Source organism: Hemicordylus capensis, chromosome 2 (assembly GCF_027244095.1).
Source record: "Hemicordylus capensis ecotype Gifberg chromosome 2, rHemCap1.1.pri, whole genome shotgun sequence".
NCBI lineage: Eukaryota > Metazoa > Chordata > Lepidosauria > Squamata > Cordylidae > Hemicordylus > Hemicordylus capensis.
The window spans coordinates 15905135-15925560 of record NC_069658.1 but is presented as its reverse complement, the minus strand read 5'-3'; the positions used below and the strand labels follow the sequence as shown (position 1 = coordinate 15925560).

The 20426-nt window shown below is 47.8% G+C and overlaps 1 protein-coding gene across 1 annotated transcript in view; it reads left to right on the top strand.

Moving 5' to 3' along the window:
• The window catches only part of LOC128348269 (maestro heat-like repeat-containing protein family member 1), a 57917-nt gene that overhangs the window by 18362 nt on the left and 19129 nt on the right, over nt 1-20426 (top strand). Inside the window, exons 7-14 of the mRNA XM_053304070.1 lie at nt 1482-1586; nt 3338-3473; nt 4748-4866; nt 6341-6490; nt 11688-11842; nt 13639-13789; nt 15276-15448; nt 19497-19634. Of these exons, the coding sequence (XP_053160045.1) occupies nt 1482-1586; nt 3338-3473; nt 4748-4866; nt 6341-6490; nt 11688-11842; nt 13639-13789; nt 15276-15448; nt 19497-19634 (1127 nt within the window). The remainder of the gene's footprint in view (nt 1-1481; nt 1587-3337; nt 3474-4747; nt 4867-6340; nt 6491-11687; nt 11843-13638; nt 13790-15275; nt 15449-19496; nt 19635-20426) is intronic.

Genomic DNA, 20426 nt, shown 5'->3' with positions numbered 1-20426 from the left:
TAACTAACTATTGCAATAGTCAGTGTATAGGAACGCGTGCAGAAGGCTCCGATTCTTTTGCTTCAAGAAGAGTGTAGTATTGATAAGATGGCTATAATTATTATTTTTTTAAAGTATAAACACAGACAAGGCACTTGTAACATGTTCTCTAAGAAAACCATCTCCTTTTTGCAAAGTATGTACTGTATGTATGTATGTAAGTATGCATGTATTATTATGTTCCCTAATCCACCCTATCCACCCCCAGCACAGTACCTCCAGTGACTGTTGCTGGTGTCTATCTTATGTTTCTTTTTAGAATATGTGCCCTTTGGGGGCAGGGATCCATCTTATTTATTTGTTATTTCTCTGAGGCATTTTTGCCAAAATGCCCTGAGGCATTTTTGGAAGGGCGGTATAGAAATCAATCAATCAATCAATCAAATAAACAAACAAACAAACATTTCTCTGTGTAAACCGCCCTGAGCCATTTTTGGAAGGGCAGTATAGAAATTGAATTATTATTATAGTTATTATTATGGTTATGGTTACGGTTATGGTGTTACGTTACATTATGTTATATCTGTACACTGACACAAACATCTGTCTCTGGGCAGTTTACAACAACATATAACAAACAAAAGCAAAATTAAAACATTAAAACAATCCAAAACCACAATTCTTGTTAAAAGCTTGAGTGAATAGATGCGCCTTAAGCATCTTTTTTAAAAACTGCCAGAGATGGGGAGTCTGTTATTTCAGCAGGGAGCACATTCCAAAGTCTCAGGGTGGCAACAGACAAGGCCTGTCCCTGAGCAGCCACCAGACAAACTGGTGGCAACTGCAGACGGACCTCTCCAGATGATCTCAATGGGTGGTGGGGCTCATAGTAAAGAAGACTTTGAGGCTGTTCTCACAACCAGCCTGGTCTGCCCCAAGGAGAATTAGGCTGGTCATGAGAAGTGATGGGATCCTTGCAGATCCCTCTGCTCCCTACCTGTCTAACCCCCTTAACAAACCCACCTTTTAGCCAAGATTAAGGGTCCTCTTGCACCTACCCTGGCTACGGGGTATCGTGTGATTCCTCAGGTTCCATGCCATTCCAGGGCTGTCTGTGTGGGTGTGTGGGAGGTGTGCTGATGAAGGGGATTTCGGTCATCTGAAGGGAAGGTAGATTAAGTGCAGCCTTCTCCCAGCCTTCTCAGGATGATCGTGTGACTCGCCCCAGCCTCTTAAATACCCTGGACCGAAACTGTTTAGGGCTGTTTAGGGCTTTATAACCAGTACCTTGTATTTTGCCTGGAAACATTTTGGTAGCCAGTGTAGTTCTTTCAATAGAGGAGTAACATGGTCTCTTTGAGACAACCTGGCTGTCCCATTTTGCACCAATTGCATTTTCCGGACTATGCACAAAGGCAGACCCACATAGATCACATTGCAGTAGTCAAAATACTTGCAAGCCCTAGATAATGCTTTCTTCCTCTTGCATTTTTCTCCCAAAGTACACAAATGGCTGGATTGAATCCCAAAAAAACTACGAGCGGGAAAGGGCTGTTAGGAGCACCAACCACTTACTGAAGTTTGTTTCTGAACACCTGGATTTCGATGTGAGTGTCCTGCAGGAGGGCAAGCAGAAACCCCTATCTCATCTAAATGGGTCATGAGAATAGTCTACTGAGTCAGACCAAAGACCCACCAGCACATCCTGGACAAGTTCTCACGACCCCAAACTGGGTAGGAGGAGTACCCTGCCAGCAGGGATGTGCCAACAGGGATGTGCATGGAACCGATTCACCCAGTACTCTTTGAATCCGAACTGGACTCAAACCAGATTGGGCATGTTCGGTTTTGGCAACAAGGGGCCCATCTCAGTACAAATTCAAACCAGTTCAGGCCCGGTTCAGGGGTGCCAGTGTCATTAAATGGGGGGGGGGGTTGCAGCGCTATGGTGCTGCAGCTGTGGACTCAATGGAGAACTCAAGGGTACAAGGTTCTTTATTTGCGATCCAAGGTCAGCATAACATAACGTGAACAAAACATCTCATAACATAGAAAGATACAATTGGAAAAAAGATATATGTAAATATAGATAAATATCCACAAATAAATAATCAGTAAAATTTTAAAATTAATCAAAGACAAGCTCGCTGCCATAACAATACTGCAATAAAACAGAATTTGGCCACCTTAAAGGTGACATCTAAAGTTCTATCCGCAAGAAGTTAGGAAACATAAATGGAGAACTCAATGGAGAGACTCAGTGGAGAACCACAGGCTGGCAAGGTTTTATAATGTAGCTGATTTCTCCACCCCTTCCTGGTTCTCAGCTAGGCTTCAATCTAGGGATGTGCACAGAACCAGTTAGTCCAGTTTGGCTTGAATCCGAACTAGATTCAAGCCACCCCAGTCAGCTCAGGCTCGGGCTCAATCAAGCCCAGCTGGTTCCAGTCTTGTAAAGGGGAATCTGACTAGGAATCCGGCCTCTGCACGAGGCCTCTCTAAGGGCCTCTGCGCATGCACAGACTTACAGAAGCCTATACCAGGACATAGCCAGCCCAGACTGTCAGTTGGTCGGCTGGCGGGACGGCGAGAGGAGCCCCCATTGCGGCCTCCTGAGCCTCTGCCACCACCACAGTGGTGGTGCTTCATTTTAAAAGGTAAAAGGAAGCATTCCCCACCGCCACCATTGTAAAGTTACAAGACAGCCTTTTTAGCTTAAGATATCCCCTGTACTTGTAAAGGGGAATCCTAATCAGATTCCCCTTTACAAGTATAACCGCCACCGCCCCCCAAGCCAGTTCTGTGAACCGGGGTATGGTCCGGTTCCACCTTGGACAGCCTGAATCGATGTCAAGGCTGACTCGATGCAAGCTGGCTTGCACATCCCTTCCCTACTTCAATCCAGAGCATGTGTTTGTGCTTGCTCCCACCTCATAAGTGGAACTAATAGTGGAAAGTCCTAGGACCCAATAGGTCCTGCATCTCCACTCATTCTGGGCTTCTTCACAGATCCATCGTCGTCACTGCTCCTGAGGCACCAGGGGCAATGTGGGAGACTCTGGAGTGGGAGGTGGAATCCTGATTGGGGGGTTGAATCCCTCAATATTGTGACTTCCTCAGGCAAGGGTGTTGAGGAGGTGTTTTCCAGCAGTCCCACGGGGGTTATTGGCTCCCCCAGACCTCAGCCTATGATAGAGGCCCAAGTAGAGTCCTAATCCTCTACTTAGATTTGGAGTGTGGGCACAGGAGAGCCCTGGCAGACTGAAAGCACATCAGACAGCAATCTCGATAGTCTTTTTGTGACAGAGTTGACTCTCTCTCTCTCTCTCTCTCTCTCTCTCTCTCTCTCTTCCTTTAGATAACCCAGGAATTTTCCCTGTTAGGAAACCTGGTGGCACTCCTGTCCCTTCGCATTGCTGACAGAGTGGAAGACATTGGCAAGCAGGCTGCAGAGGCCATATACTATCTCCACTACATTATCATGGGCAAACTGGGTGAGAGACATGCTGGGAAATCCTGAGTTCTTTGTCAAATGTCTACCTTGAAATGAAGGGAACGGTGCCAGCAGCATAGGGAGGCTGGCGGCGGCCCATGTGCGGCCACCGTGGCCCCCCTGGCCTTGCCCCCCATGTCTGATGTCAGACGCAGGGGGCCGGCTAGCCATGCCCCTGCTCCTGACGTCAGATGGGGGGCGTGGTCTCCCTCCCAAACGTGCAGCCCTGTTTGGGAGATTGGTCCATGCTTCATTGGGCAGCGCAGGTTGGAGTGACTTTCCCTGCCTTAAAGGATTCCAGCCACGCTGCCAATGCAGCGCACGGGGATCTCCTTCTCAAACAAGGCCGCGTGGGCCTGTTTGAGAGGGAGATCGATCGGCCCCACTGAATTAGCAGCAAGACCAGGAGCGGATCTCCCTGCCTTTTAAGCAGGGAGAGTTACTCCAGCCGCACTGCCAACACAGTGATGGCCGATTTTGGTTCCAAATGGGGCAGCGCGGCCCTGTTTGGGACTGAAATAATGCCGCCTGCATCTGGAGTCAGATGTGGGGGGGCATGTCTGGAGCTGTGCTCGCGGCCCCTGATTGGTGGCGGCCTGGGTTCTTTGAACCCATTCACCCAAAGGTGGCTCCGCCCCGAAGGATGCTGTCAACTGCCCACAGAAAGGACCAGTAGCTCATCCTTGTGCCTCCTGAGGATCCCTGATTATTGTTGAGTACGGTGTCTCTGCGGCTTGAAACTAAGGGCTGGAAGTGGGTTTTAAGTAGACACCTTTCCCAGAGGCCAAAGGTAATCCTGGGGTGATGCTTCCCTCCTGCATCAAGGCCAAGAGTTCTTTTCCACAGCTTGTAAGCAGTTGGGTTGCCCCGTTACTTTCCTTTTCAAATGTCTCATTGTTGAGCCTTTTGTGGGTGGATGGGGTTTGTTTTCACTTGGCCCATCCCCCAAGGCCCGGACTAGGAGCAATATTTAAATGTAATTGTTGACAAAAACAATGGAAACATTTTGTTTTTACATCTTCCATTTCAAAGAATCTCCTCCTCACCCCGAGCTTCCAAATCCTAATATCTGGAGGGTTTCCAAATTCATGGTCTCCACTGCATATCTTGCAGAGCATCTGACAAAGAGGTTTGCATTGCATGGGCAGCTTTCTTGAGCAAGCAATGCAGCCAAAAGCAACTGTTCAACCAGCCCTTAGATTAGCAAATGTTTGGAAACAGTGGTAGAAGGAAAGACTAATGCTGTTTCCTTTCTCCTCAAAATATACTCCTTAGCTAGGGAGATGGAGAGGAAACCCAAGAATAAGAAAGGGAACGTTGTGAAATGGTTCCGAGAAGATTTTTTCGTTTCTGGGCCCTCTGTCTTCTTCAACAATATCTCAAAAGTTGCAAAGGTATTGTTCTAGACTGCCAGTTGTTAGGCTAAACTAATGTTCTTTTTGTCAGCCTTCTCGCCAGCCATCTATTTCCTTTCCAACTGAAACTTAACATTCACCACCTCTTCGAATTAAAAAGCCACATTTCCTTTGAATTTAGCATGACTGCCTATTACACACCACTTTTGCCATATTCACAGGTTTCTAAAACAAACTGAGTTAGATGTTAAGAGAATGGGGCCAATTCAGATCTGTTATCAGGTGCCTACTCATAACACAACAGCTAGCAGCCCTGGATGAATATCTATGTCCCCATCCACATCACAAGACACATCCTGCAAGTTTGAGGAGGCCAGATGGATGATTGTTTTGTGGCAAATGTGGCTACACATCCCAGAAGCACACCTGAAGTTGCATCAGCTGCATATTTGAGGGAAACTGCTTCTGTACACACACGCATCTCCTTTTCTGGATCAGGGCAAATGTGTCCTCAGCATCATTTGTGAAGACACCCGAGGATTGCAGTAAGTGTCACTCAAACAAGCAAGCTCCCACTCATTTCAATAGCTTGATTTTTATGTCCAAGACATGCAAAGATAACTCAATCTTGGAGGTTAGCAGTTCTGGGGGCGGCGGGGGGTGGGGTTGCAGTTCAAATACAGATTAAAGTCCAAGAGATGAATTCTTGAGGGTTATGAAATGTAGAAAGAGTATTGCTAAGTGAAAAGATTTGTGGTTTGCTAACCATGAAACCATTCAGAGAGAGCAGCCATCTTCCTCTCCAAGGAAGAGAGGGCAACTAAGAACAAAGGGCAGAGATGCTTATGACTGAGAAAAGGATAAGGAAGCCCCCTGCCTCTGGTATACCAACTAGCATATAGACTTAAAACCCTAGGGCCTAGACAATGATATAGGCCTCTCGCTAGACCACACAGCAATAGTACATTGCAGTGGCATAACCAGAGAGAGGGTGGCCCGTGGCCCTCCCGCTGAGGGCCCCCACATGTGACCTCTGTGTGCATGATGTCATGTGCAATGGGGGCATGGCCTGATTGCCAGGGGGCTCACTCCAGACCTCCCAACTGCATTTCCAGCCAGCATTTGCTGGCCAGATGCATTTATTTCCTTTTCTCTCCCTCAATGGAGGAAGAGAACGGGATATAAACAAACAGGAAATAAATGGAGGACGTAAGCAAATGCTGGCTGGAAATGAGCTCAGGAGGGCTGGGGTGGGTCCTCCAATGATTGGGCCATGCCCCCTTTGCGTGTGACATCACACGTAAGGAAAGAACTGGTGGCCCTTTTTATTGGCGGCCTGGGTTCTTTGAACCTACCACTCAGTGGTAGCCCTGAATAAATGGCTGCCAAGGGGCTCATGCATTATGACATAGCTCTCTAGTCCGCATGCATTCTAAACCTGGGATGCCCCCATAACAGCACAATAACACAGGACAGAAACTCCTAACCTGCTCCATTTTCTTCTTTGCTTCAGGCTTTTGGAGAGCACCTGGTCCCTGGCCAGATCTCGGAGCTTGTACTCAGAGCGATTGATAATCTTACACATGAAGAGAAGGCAATCTCTCAGACAGCCGGTATGCTGCTGAGCTCCTTCCTAGAGGAATGCGGGACAGACATGGAGGACGTAAGAAAACAAAAGGGGCAGGGGGGACCTTCACTTTGGACATAGAATTAACTTCTAGCAGGGTGTCTAATATTTCTACTCTCTCTAGAGCAGTGGTTCCAAAAGAATCCCAGATTTGGAACCATTGCTCTAGAACCCTTCGGAACATAGGAAGCTGCCATATACCAAGTCAGACCATTGGTCCACCTAGCTCAGTATTTCCTTCACAGACTGGCAGCGACTTCTCCAAGGTTACAGACAGGAGTCTCTCTCAACCCTATCTTGAAGATGCCTGGGAAGGAACTTGGAACCTAGATGCTCTTCCCAGAGTGGCCTGTTCCCAAAGGGGGATATTTCACAGGGCTCACATGTAGTCTTCAGTTCAAATGCAACCAGGGTGGACCCTGCTTAGCAAAGGGGACAATTCATTCTTGCTACCACAAGACCAGTTCTCAATCTCTCCTTTTAAGGCAGGGGTTCTCAAACTTGGGTCCCCAGATGTTGCTGGACTACAACTTCCAAAGGCCATTGGGGATGGGAATGATGGGAGCTGTAGTCCAGCAACATCTGAGGACCCAAGTTCAAGTACCCCGCCTTAAACCCAAACATGTGACTGCTGTCAATTCACACCTGGTTCCCCATCTCCACCATCATTACACACAACATGTACTGCAACATCACCATGCTCAGAGTTTTACTCAACACTGCTCCATTTTACTTCTTGGGCGGCTGCTGGCCAGGGGAGCAGAAAACTCAGGACACACTGATGTCATGTGAGGCATTTTCTTTACGTCAACATCACCTTGAGACACAGCAGCAGGACATGAAGGTCAGTAGCAGCGACTCATTCTTCATTCTGGATGACTTCAGGCAATATGGCCTGTGTGGCCCTCTCAATCATATGATGAGGGGAAGTGTCTGTGTGTGTGTGTGTGTGTGCGCGCACACAAGTATTTAAACCAGACAGTTAAGTACAGAGGTTCCACCTGCCCACAGCCAGTGTGGTGTAGTGGTTAGGGTGCTGGACTAGGACCGGGGAGACCCGAGTTCAAATCCCCATTCAGCCATGAGACTTGCTGGGTGACCCTGGGCCAGTCACTTCTCTCTCAGCCTAACCTACTTCACAGGGTTGTTGTGAGGAGAAACCTATGTAGTACACCGCTCTGGGCTCCTTGGAGGAAGAGCGGGATAGAAAGGTAAAAATAAAATAAATAAATAAATAAATAAATAAATAAAAATAATTATACAGCAGTGGCACAGTGTGCTCAGAGGTAAGATATGAGCACAGACATGCCCCGCCATGTGTTCAGTTGGGTGGTATCATCCAAACTGGCATAACTGGTAGCTTGGACGTTAGCCAGGGGCAACTTCCTCCATGAGCTATAGTGAGATTATGGCCGCAAGTGGTGAATGTGCCACAGGGCGGTGAGTGCAGGCCCCCTGTCCCCCCCACCCCCACTGTGGGTATCACCCATCTGTCTGCTGCTGCTGCTGCCCTTGGTCCGTTTCTGGTGCTCCTCCTGGCCCCACTCCCTCCTTGCCAACCCTGCCCACTAGGCCAGAGCCCAGGTGCTGCCCCTCCTCTTCCCCCTCAACATCCAGGTGCACGCTCTGTCTTTGGGCTGGTGTGTATCAACTAGCTGCATGCTGTATCAAATAGCAGGTGTGCATCCAGTTTCACCAACTGCTCCCTCACTCTCACGGCCACTGCGCTCTCCCGTTCAGCACGAAGCATGTCCATTTGTAGCAGGGATGTGCCAAGATGTGATTCAGCTGTCGGAATTGTTGGCACCGCCCTTTGAAATCTCGAGCTTACACAGCCCCTTTAAAGCAAAGGAGAGAAGGTCTGTACCTGCTCCTCCTCCACTTGCTGCCATCCCTGTGCTCCCCCCCACCCCAGCTATGCCCATATGCTGGTGGAGTGTCTCCCAGCTGCCCCTATTTGGCTCTCTGCATGCACAGAGTCCAGAGTCCGTGCAGGGCCAGCTGGGACACACCCCACCGGCACACAGGCATAGATGCTGAGCACTCCTGAGACAAGCATACATTTAAACTTTACATGCAATTGTCACTGACTCTTCCTCTAGGGGTGTGCATAGAACCAGTTGGTCCAGTTTGGTTCGATTCTGAACTGGACCCGAACCGGACTGAGCAAGTTCGGCCCATCAACCCCTTGGAAACACACACACACACCCCGGTCCGGTCCGGTCCGGTCTGGGGGTGTTCGTGGATTTTTTACATTAAAAAGTTGAATTTGTTTTCATTACACTTACCCCCTCTGGGGTGGTTGCTTGAGGCAGTGGGGAGCGGGGTCCGCGGAGGTTCCCCTACCCCCACCGGCCTCCCTTATGCCATCCCCGGGTCACCCCAGGCCATGCAGAGGCCCATTGCACAGGAGCAGCAGCCTCCAAAATGGCCACCACATCAAGGGGGAAAGACCGATGGGCAGCCAAAGAGCAGAATAAGGGAGGCTGGTGTAGGAGGCGGAACCTCCATGGACCTCTCCCCCACCACCTTGAACAACTCCCCCAGAGGGGGTAAGTGTAATTTTAAAATTTTTAAAAAAATAATTACAAATTCCAAACCCCCTCGGTGGGGGGGATGTCGGTCCAGGGTCAGACCAAATGGGGGTGGTTCATTTCCATTCCAAACAGTTGAACCTGTTCACACATCCCTATCTTCCTCTTGCATTTAAAGGCCTCTGGGCTCCTCAGTTCATTTTTTTCTACAGATAGAAAAACATCTACCTATAGAGAATAGGTACACAAAGAGAGAGTTTGTGCACACAAGCAGCCAAACCCAGGTTTGGGCAGCCCTTTCTGGGTTTGACACAAGCCTGGGAATTTATCCCATATTAGGGGCCGTGAGAATGTTCGGGCTGCACGCATTGCGTGATGCATTGTGGGATTCCTGGAGGTCAGGAAAATGAGTCCCGGCCTCCAGAAATCCACGATGCACAGAGCAGCATGGAGCATGTGGGCACGTGATGACATGCCAAAGAGGACATCACTGATTATCTGGGAAGAAGATAATAGTTAAGAAGGCAGTCCATCCCTGCCTTCTCCATAGTGGTGTGCACGGAACCGGCTGGTCTGGTTCAGTATGAGTCTGAACCAGACCCAAACCAGACTGGCCAGTTTAGTCCAGCACCCCCTGAAACCCCATCTCACCCCCAATTCAGTTCAGTCCGGGGGGGGGGATTCACAAACAATTTTTTTTTAAAAAATTAACCCCTTCTGGAGGCTTCTCTGAGGCAGCAGGGGGAGTCCACAGAGATCCCCCTCCTCCCCATGGCCTTCCCACCTTCAAAAACAGCCCCGTTCAGCCATTCTTCGGTCCATTTGGCCTTTCCCCTATTCAGGTGGCCATTTTGGAGGCTTCCACACCTGCACAATGGGCCTCTGCATGGCCTGGGTCATGCCTCGGCCACACAGAGGCCCATTGCACAGGCGTGGCGGCCTCCAAAATGGCCACCCAAATGAGCTGAAGAATGGTTGAACTGAGCCATTTTTTAAGATGGAAAGGCCGGCGGTGGGAGGGGGAACTTCTGCAGACCCCACCTCCATCGCAGAGACACCCCACCAGAGGGGGCAAATTTAAAAAAATTAAAAACATGCATTCGCAAACAGGCCGGGGGTGGGGTGGGGGTTGGTCCTGGGTCGAGCTGAACCAGGGGTGGTTTGGCTAGACCCCGAGCCTTTGAACCGAACCGGTTCAGCTTCAAACCAGTTTAGTTTTGAACTTGTTTGCACATCCGTATTTCCCCACTGCCCGCCCTCCCTGCCTCTATTATGGTTATGAAAATGACCATGCAATCTTCCAGCTGAGGATAACATTTCATGCATCTGAGGACATGGAGTCTAATCCAGAAATGTTGTAGCCTTTAAGTGCCACAAGAGTCTCTGCTGTTTCTGCTGCCACAGAATAACACAGCTACCCATTCAGAAGTTTGAAAAATATCTGCTAATTTACAGATATACAAAAGCAAGCATTGAGACAGACAATGGTAGTCCTCACAGCATATCCTTGGAAGTCCATCGGTCATGAGCATCTTAGCGATCTCATTAAGTGTCAACTCGGACAGTCAAGAGTCCCAACTAGTTGGAAATTGATTTATTTCTTCCAAAGCATGCAAATAACTCACATTAAGGAGGCAAGAGATTGCAGACAGTTGATTGTTCAAATGATGATGAAATCACAGGAATACATTATTGCAGGCAGAGAGTGTTGGTTCTTGATCCATTAGATTTGACAAATGAGATCACCAAGATGCTCATAGTGAAGTAATGCTGATTTTTATTAGCTAAATTTTTACTAAGTGAGAACCACCTAGAACCATTGGAGTCAGGCAGTATATAAACTAAATGGATGGATGAATGAATCAATTAATCAATCAATCAATGAAACTTCTCCAGTGAGTACCAGAAAGAAGGCTTCATGGTGATATGTGCCGGAGATTGAAGTCAACAAGCAGGCAGAGCTGCTTACACGGGATTGGTTGTCTAAGATAAGACCCTGTCAATCAGTCCCTGCTACCTGGATTCATGACACTGATTCTGATCAGGCTTGACTAGGTGATTTCTGCTCACACACAGGTTAATCTATGGCTCATTCTAAGGGATTCTCCTAAAGATTATACAAACAGCTCTAAAAGGCTAACTTAACAATAACATGATCCTCTGCTATGCATGCAATCTAAACTCCTGGTGTCCTCATGGCAACACACCATCAAGGCTCCTTCTTGATAACCAGCTGCAGAACCCCAGCTTTAGTTTCCTGCGCTGGCTATGCTCAAGTGCCCAGTGCTTTCTATGGTACATCTGATGGCTAGTAGATGCCAGCCTCTCTTGTTTACCATAAGCAATGGAGCACACTACTATGTTGTAATGTGCTCCGGTTCTCTCTCCATCCCGTTATCCTTTTGTAGTGTATGGATTACACAAGGGCGCCCAACCTTGGGTCGCCAGATGTCGTAGAACTACAGTGCTGAAGGCCATTATAACCGGAGATGATGGGGATTATAGTCCATTTGGGGGCCTAGGATTGGCAACCCTTGTATAACTGCAGGTACAATCTAAGCCATTTTCAATCTACCTAAATTCTAGGTGCCTTATAAACCAATCCATCCATCAATAAATTAGCAGAGGAAGATAAAAAAAAACTTGCTGTTGAAAGGGGAAAGAGATAGATTAATTTTGTTTCTTTCTATCTACCTTAGCTGCCCATGATTATCAAGGAGATTTACAACCATCTTCCTGTCATCAATGATCCTATCACCAAAGAGGAGACCCTGAAAGCCGTGCGCAACTTAGCTACGAAGCGTCTGAATGGAGTAGTAGACATCCTTCTTGAATGCTCACTGGAATATGATAAGTAGGGACCTCAAGGAGATGCACCAATCAGCTCTCCAATATTTTATATATATATATATATATATATATATATATATATATATATATATATATATACACACACACACACACACACACACACACACACACACACACACACACATATATTCACCAAACCCACTAAGCTACCCTTCCACCCCAGAGGACTGAGATGTTACACTGGTCTGTATCTATTCTGCTAGAGAGACTTTGGTGCTATATTGTAGGATGTCTTAGATGTTCATTTTCCCAACCTGGAAGTCCATGGGCCAAAAGCCTCAGCCAGGCTTGGTTCTAGAAATCTTTGGAATATTAGGTTCCTCATCCTCAAGGATATATTTTTGGGTGGCAAAGAGAGCTTCTGTGGGATGGGGAGACTTGTTGAAAATTGCCTCCCTCCCCTTGGTGCATGAGCAGTGGAACCGAGTTAGCTGAACTCTTCAAAAGCACCAGAGCTTCTACTGTAGCACTGATCTTTCATTAGTCTAGGTGTCAGTCACTGACATGTCCTGGTGTCCCAGGTTGAGGCAGTGGCCAGAAGTGCCTTCTAGTTATCTTAGAGAGAGCCTTCTTCTACATGATCCCCACCACACGTTAAGGTCATCTGAGGAGGTCCGTCTCCAGTTACCACCAGTTCGTCTGGTGGCGACTCAGAGGCAGGCCTTCTCTGTAGCTGCTCCTGGGCTGTGGAATGCACTCCCAGCAGAAATCCGCAATCTGAATTCTTTATTGACCTTCAGGAGAGCCCGTAAAACCTATCTGTTTGGCCTGGCCTTCCAGGGTTTTTAATTAGTTTTAATTGTTTTAATGCTGTAACCTGCTTTTCAGGGTTTTTTAATTGTTCTGATTGTTTAATTGTTTTTATGATGTTTTAATTGTTAATTTATGTTTTATATTGTCTATATTTCTGTTTTAATTGTTATTGGTTTTAATGGTTTTGTTTTTAATTGTAAACCACACTGAGCCATTTTGGAAGGGCAGTATAAAAATCGAATGAATAAATAAATAAATATCCGCTTCGGCTGATACGCCAGCTGCGTCCGTTTCTTGAGATAAACAACCTCAAAACAGTGGTACATCTGCTGGTAACCTCCAGACTGGATTACTGTAATGCGCTCTATGTTGGGCTGCCTTTGTATGTAGTCCAGAAACTACAGTTGGTCCAGAAAGCAGTGGCCAGGTTGGTCTCTGGGTCATCTCGGGAAGACCATATTATTCCCGTAGTGAAGGAGCTACACTGGCTGCCGTTATGTTTCCGGCAAAATACAAGGTTTTGGTTATAACCTATAAGGCCCTAAACAGCTTGGGCCCTGGGTATTTAAGAGAACGTCTACTTCGTCATGAACCCCACCGCCCATTGAGATCATCAGGAGAGGTCCATCTGCAGTTGCCACCAGCTCGTCTGGTGGCTACTCAGGGACAGGCCTTCTCCGTTGCTGCCCCGAGGCTTTGGAATGCGCTCCCTAGTGAAATAAGAGCCTCCCCATCTCTGACAGCTTTTAAAAAGTCTTTAAAGACTCATTTGTTCACCCAGGCTTTTCATTAATATTGTTTTAATGGTTTTAATGCTGTTTTAAAAAATATTGTTTTAAAATTTTTAAATTGTTGTAATGTTTTAAACTTTTTGTTTGTTTTAGCTAATGTTTTACTTTTTCTATTTTTATTTTATTGTAGAAAAAAACTTCCTGTAGATTTCCTGAGCTAATGCAGGTGGAACATCAGGGGGAAATACAAGAGCTGAGTTTAACTTTTTTTTTTTTTTAATGTCTTGAAAACCAGCAGCAGCATAGCAGAGATGTGGAAGACCCTGGCCTGTGACCCATATTCGAATATCAAGCTTATAAGACCACTGCTCAAAAGGCTGAAGGATGAAGACCCTCTTTCAGATGTCTGCAACAGACGTCACAGCAAGTCTCTCATGCCTATTGCGGTACAGAAGTGCTCAGCTATCAGTTCTTTGTTGGCCCTGAATTTGGGGAGTGCGGGGGTGGTTTCTGCCCAGGGCTGCTGATCTCAACCATTGTCTGTGATTGTGCTTGATGTGCTGTGGTTTGATGTTGAGACATTAGCAAAAGAATATGCTGGTCTCCATGAAAAGCTTCACCTGCTGATTCCTGCAAATCAGGCTGCTATTCAAGGCAGAAGAGCAGACCAGGGTGCTTTCCAGATTAGACCCTGCAACGGGGTCACACCGTATCTCTGAAGTATGCTTCCACACTTCCTGTGTTGTGACACCGCAGTCCCTATACTGACAGCAGGGTGCCATTCACATTTCTGATGCTTTGTTTCAGATTTAATGGCTGCAATTTATTGATAAAACGTTGTCTGTTGCTGTTTTGGGGGGTTGTTAGTTTTTTGCAAGACTGCTCCCCTTGCTGGGCATGTTTTGAATGTGATTTGCCTGAATGGAAGCATTTTGCTGCTGTTGAACGGCTAATCTGGAAAGCGCCCTGGTGAAACGTTTTTGATCGGTTAGCGCCCCTCTCTCTGGCTACAGCAAAAACAAAATTTGTAGAGCAAAATCTTCTCACACAGATTGTCAGATATGGAAACATTTAAGCTCCTCAAAGCTGGAACTTTGAGGATTATGTGGCTAATCTGGTAATGGGGATGGGGCCATAGGTGGGTGGTGGAGCATCTGCTTTGCATGCAGAAGATCCCAGGTTTAGTCCCTGGCAGCATCTCCAGGTAGGATTGGGAAAGGCTCCTGCCGGAAACCTTGCAGAACCACTGCTGGTCAGTAGAGACAATGCTGAGCTAGATGGACCAGGGTACTGACTTGGTATAAAGCAGCTTCCTTATTATTTATTTACACAGTCAGACAGGTGTTATTGACTGGTTTGTTTTATCCAGACATCGAGTCCTTCCCAAGGACCTGGGTGGCTGAATTTTATTGTCAATGTTGTTGCTGTTGTTATAGATATCGTCACAGAATATAGGCTGTTCCCAGTAAAGTTGCTTTTTGTAAGTGGCTGATGGTGATTTCTGTGGCCCCTATGGGGGCCCCATAGGGGGGCCCTGTGGCCCCCTGCAGCTTCATTAGTAGTAGTAGTAGTAGTAGTAGTAGTAGTAACCCCGTCCCAAAGGGGCTCACAATCTAAAATGAAAATAAGATAGACACGAGCAACGACAGCTGGAGGAATGCTTCTTTGAATCTATGCCTCCCTTGCAGCTGTGAAAGGGATAGAAGGTGCCTTAAAGGTGGCTGCCTTCTTATGCACAGGAACCCTTGCTGGAAAAAAGGTGGCTGCCTTCTTATGCACAGGAACCCTTGCTGGAAAAAAGGTGGCTGCCTTCTTACATGGAGCTCTGTGATGTCTTCTGTTTTGAGGCTGGAGGCAGAGTGACTGATGTGAGGGATTATAGCTCATGATGACTCCCTGCCAATTGTGGTTCTCCTTCCATGCCCCTTCTAGGCTACCAATGCTTTGTGTGTGATCCTGTCCTTACCGGAGTCTGCGGATGCAATCCAGGGCAAATTTCCCCACCTGCTCATTGCTCTGGTCACTCAAATCTACTTTGTCGTTGGGACAGGAAGGAGAGGATCCAAGAGGCTAAGTAATGCCGAGTTTCCTTCCACCCCACTAAGGTAAGAAACCTGTAGGGGCAACCCAAGGCATTGTGGTACCTCAGGTGAGGCACCAGATGCTGCCTTGCCCCATACCTCTGGAGGGAGCCAGTCCACTTTCAGAACCAACCTGTGCAGACTCCAGAAGAGGTGTGGGGGCCAGAGAGTAGGGGAGGTTGCCAGCAACCTCATTTTCTCTCCTGGTGCTTTCTGCAAGCCCTTCATGGCATGTGAAGAGAGATGCTCCCTGCAAAATTTGCAAAGGTCAGATGGGTCCTGAAGAGCTGCTCTGATGGTAGCGGGTGGGGTGGGGTGCAACTTTCTGCCCTTCCGGTGCCCCAGTGATCTGCTGCCTGAAGTGACTGCCTGCCTTTGCCTCATAAAAGGGCCGCCCCTGAAAACCTGAAGGAACATTAGGGGTGGCTCTTCTCCTCCCTTCCCCTGGCTTGCAAACCTGACCCACTGCACTAGAAGCAACTCTCTGAGCCGGGTCTCACGATCAGTGAGACCCAGTTTGGTGAGCTGAGCGGAGAGAGCGGGCTAAGCCCACTCTCTCTCTGCACACAAGCAAGCAGGAGCCCTGGGTGGCCGGATCAGCCGCCCACACAATTGCTGGCTCCATGACGGGGCCGGCGGGGGCTGGGGGGAGTGGGGGCCGATCGGACCCTGGAAAATCCAGCATGCCCTGCGCGAGCGTGCAGGGCATGCTGGCAAGACCCCCGGAGCCAGGAGATGGCTTTTCACCTCCCCTCCGGGGGTCTCCTCATGAGTAGCTGTGGCGCAGAGCCGTGCCACAGCTACTCACAATTTTAAAAACCCAGGTTTGCGGAGCACTCACTCCGCAAACCTGGTTTTAGGGGAGGGGTACTTGAGTGGGTTACCTGCTTTAGAACCACTGGGCTCGCAGCTGAGCTCGGTGGTTCACACAATTGCAGAAAATCAGGCTAGCGGAGGCTAGCCCGATTTTCTGCAATCGTGTGAATAGCGTCTCTGTTGGTTCCTATAAAATCCAGGTTTACATAATCCTACAAGCAGTAGTTGGTTGGACTGGGAAAGTGGCTGCCCTTCCCCTCCCCTTGTGAGCCCAGGGAATCTATTTGTTTAATCACCACTCTGCATGTCATTGCAACATAGGAGACATGCTTTAACGATGCTTTAACGGTGTACAAATCAGGATATAAGATCTCAGTTTCACAGTAGCCATCACCACATCTTTGGGCAGAGACTTCCTAAGTCAGGGCTTCTCAAACATGGGTTCCCAAATGTTGCTGGACTTCAACTCCCACAATGAGTAATGGCCAAAGGCTATTGTGACTGGGGATTATGGGAGTTGGAGTCCAACAACATCTAGGGAACCTGCCCTAAATAAGCTGATTTACAAGATCAGTTTTGAACCTTTTCCCAACATACCTTTTTAACCTTCGGCTCTAGCATTAGGAAAGAGAGAGAGAATTTTTTCTGTCTGCTCTCCCCACTCAGTGCTTAATTTTGTAAGCCTCCATCACGTCCCTGTTTTTAGAGCCAAATTTAGGTGAGAAACATTTTCTTAACGTGTGCTTTGCAGCTGCATGTTTCCTAAGTTACTTTCTGCATACCATCTGCCAGGGGCCAATCTGCTTTGGGACCATGGAATAGAGGGGGCATTAACCCTTTATCCTTGCCACGATCCCAGTCCAGACCGAGGGCAGGGGCTCTGCAGCTGGAAGGAAAGCTTCATTCCTTCCCCCCTGCATACACACACACAGAGATAGCCATGTGGGGAAGGTGGCCATCTGGGTCGAGACCACAGTAGGGACAAAAGGTGAAGCTCCCATCTGCTGCAGCGTGTGTCTAGACTGGGGCCATGCACAACTGCTAATTAAAAACCCACTCAGGCCCCAGTCACGCACAGAGGTGCTCTTAGCCCTGGACTTCGGGGCCGAAGTCCAGGGCCTCCACAGCCCCCGGGGCCCCCCAAATCCTCTTTAGTCTGGCCTGGGTGGTGTGGCCGCCTGGCAGAGCATGATGATGTTTAATTTGCAGTGGAGTGGGGCCTCCAAAGGCCTTTAGGTCCAGGCTCCAAAATTACCTAGGTGCATCTCTGGTCATGCAATAGCTATGTTGCTTAGTTTGGCCCTTCATCTTCTCTCTGCTTAACAAAACCACCACAGCAGCCCTTTCCCCCTTTGTGCAGGTGTTATAGACGCCAGAAGTATATGAAATATAGGCCTGTGTCTGATTTCATTTTCTATTAAGAGTTCAATTAAATGCCTGGACTCAAGATAAACTGATGCCCAGGTCAACTGCTCTGTGAGGGAGGAGGCAATCCAGCATTGTATTGTGGAATGAGCACTCACAGAAACAAAAGGGCTAGGCCTGAGCTAGTCAATAGTCTGCCAGGGGCTGATCTCCCCCACCTTCCTGTTGCAAGAAGCCAGTGTTAATCCTTGCCAACGATTAACTCAATTGCTCTCTATAGAGATTCAACATAGCTAAATGGATGCAAAGAAAATGCCTGTAGACTTTAATTCTTACCTCACTGATGTCACAAATGTATTGAGCATCTCACACATGTATACCTTTTCATGTTAAATATTCTCTTGTTATAATTACACACTAGATAGAGGTACACAAGAAATAATGGAATTGCTGTCTCTCACCAATAGAACTAAATTTCCTCACTAACTCCTGACTTTTAACACCTTCTGGGGGAAGATGCAATTTGCAGCTCTGAGATGCAGATTTGCCTTGGGCAATGTTACCCCTCCCTTCTAAGCGCACAGTTTACAGGAGATGAGATTGAGATCTCTCTGAACTGACCAAATATCCTGAGAGATTTTTGGTAATTAAAAGACAATATTCAGAGGATAGCAGGAATAAACGCCTTTTGTGATCCAGAAGACTCAAATGGACATCAAAGGATGGAACCACTATAAGAAGGAGTCTCTGGACATGGCAGTATAGCAGACTTATGCCTACGGGCAATCTTGCTCACAGCAATGCCAGAGTTTGCTGCCAAGCCGCAGGGCTAAGCAGGAACTCTGCCCATGGACAGGAACTGTCTCCTACAAGCAGTTCTGTGCCTACGGGCAATCTGCTCACACGCCTTCCCAGAGTTTGCTGCTAAACCGTGAGGCAACAAGCAGGAACTCTGCCCATGGACAGAGGCTGTCTGTGACTTCTACTGCACAGTGAGAAAGTCAAGACTCCCCGGCCATGGTGCTCTGGCTTTCAGCCGTGCCCTCAGCAGACTGCAAAAAGGCTCCTGTCTCCTGCCAAAGGCCTCGCTTCTTCAACTGAAGAGATTCACCGCTCTCAAATCTCTCTGATCCTGGTAAATATGCTGCTCCTACAAGCCTAGAATCCCCTCACCCCTTCCCCTTTCCGTGCCCCCCTACACCTCTCCCCCTACTAATTTCTGATCCCCCCCAAACCATACCTGCCCTTAGCCTTCCTTCCTCCACCCCTCCTTTTCTGTCTGTATCTGAATTGTATTAGGCTCTAGAAAGATTTAATTGCACACACATATGGTAGTTAGGAACACTGGTTGTGGTTAGGATGTTCTGTTTAAATACTGTTGCTGATATTAATAGAGGGTTCTGCTTTCTGCTTTGCTAGATTATGTTGTTAGTCTTTTATACTCAATAAAGCCCATTGAATCTTTGAGGAATGGTTTGATCTCCTTTCTTCCATGCGCCCAGATCATACATGGTCACTAATATAAAAGAACTTGGTCATGAGCCAGACCTAATTTTGTATACTAGCTAATGAGCATATTTAGTGTATAAATCAGGCCTGGATGGTAACACAGGCCTGCACAACAACCACACAACCCCCTGAAAAGGTGGCCCACCAGCCATGTTGCTCGGCAACCCCGCCCCCATTTTTTTAGTACCCAGCAGGGAGCTAAAAGTAGGGCTTATTGAGCTCTTTGGGGGGCACCAACCGTGGCTAGTGGACTAAGTTCAGCTTTGCAGACTGCAGATCCCGAAGGCTGAGAGAGACTTTGGGTTGAGACCTGCAAGAGGGTCTACAACTGGGCCCATGAGCCAGCAGCTTCTGATGATGCTTTTTCATGTGTTTAACTCAGCTCTGCCATCCAGGCTCTGAAAAATCTAACTGTTTGTGCTGGCTATGAAAAGGAGTACAACATTCTGGGAATGCAAAGCTGTTGGGACAAGCTGGCCACCCCAGAAGACTTCTTTGAAGGCGTTCTTCAGCTGATAAGGTAAGAAGCCTGTTCAATTTTCATGGCCCTGAGCACCCAGATTCCTGCATGTCCATCTCCTTTCCTAGGGCTTCATCCGAGCCGGGGCTCAGACCCATAACCCCTTTCCAATGTCATAAATGAGAGTGTGTGCCTGCTGGGTGTACAGGGTGTGAGCGGCTCAGAGATTGACTTCTTACTCTCAGCTGACTGGTTAAGTGGGAAATGGGGTGACCATGCTGCTCCTCCCCTCAGCCCTATGCACTGCCTTCTTCCTTTCCCTGCAGCAGTAGGGGGCCAAGCCAGATGTGAAGGTGGCACATGAGAGAGCCATCTCCTTTCACATCTGACTCTTCCATGAGGCCTTTGGCACAACCCCCTAGTCCTATATTCTACTGCTCGAGTTAGGAATATAGGAAACGACCTCATATCGAGTCACATCATTGGTCCAACTAGCTCAGTATTGTCTACGCAGACTGGCAGTGGCTTCTCCAAGGTTGCAAGCAGGAGTCTCTCTCAGCCCTATGTTGGAGATGCCAGGGAGGGAACTTGGAACCTTCTGGATGCAGGCATTCAAGTGCTTTTCCCAGAGTGGCCCCATCTCCTGTTTTATTGTGTGCAATTATTAGTCACTATTTGTGTATATTGGTTATATCTGTTATTCTGATTTTTATCTCTTGTTGGCCAACGGCTGTAATAAAAACTGACTGACTGACTAAGGGGAATGTCTTAAAGTGCTCGAATGTATGTATGTATTCATTCATTCATTCAATTTCTATTCTGCCCTTCCAAAATGGCTCAGGTCTCCCACCC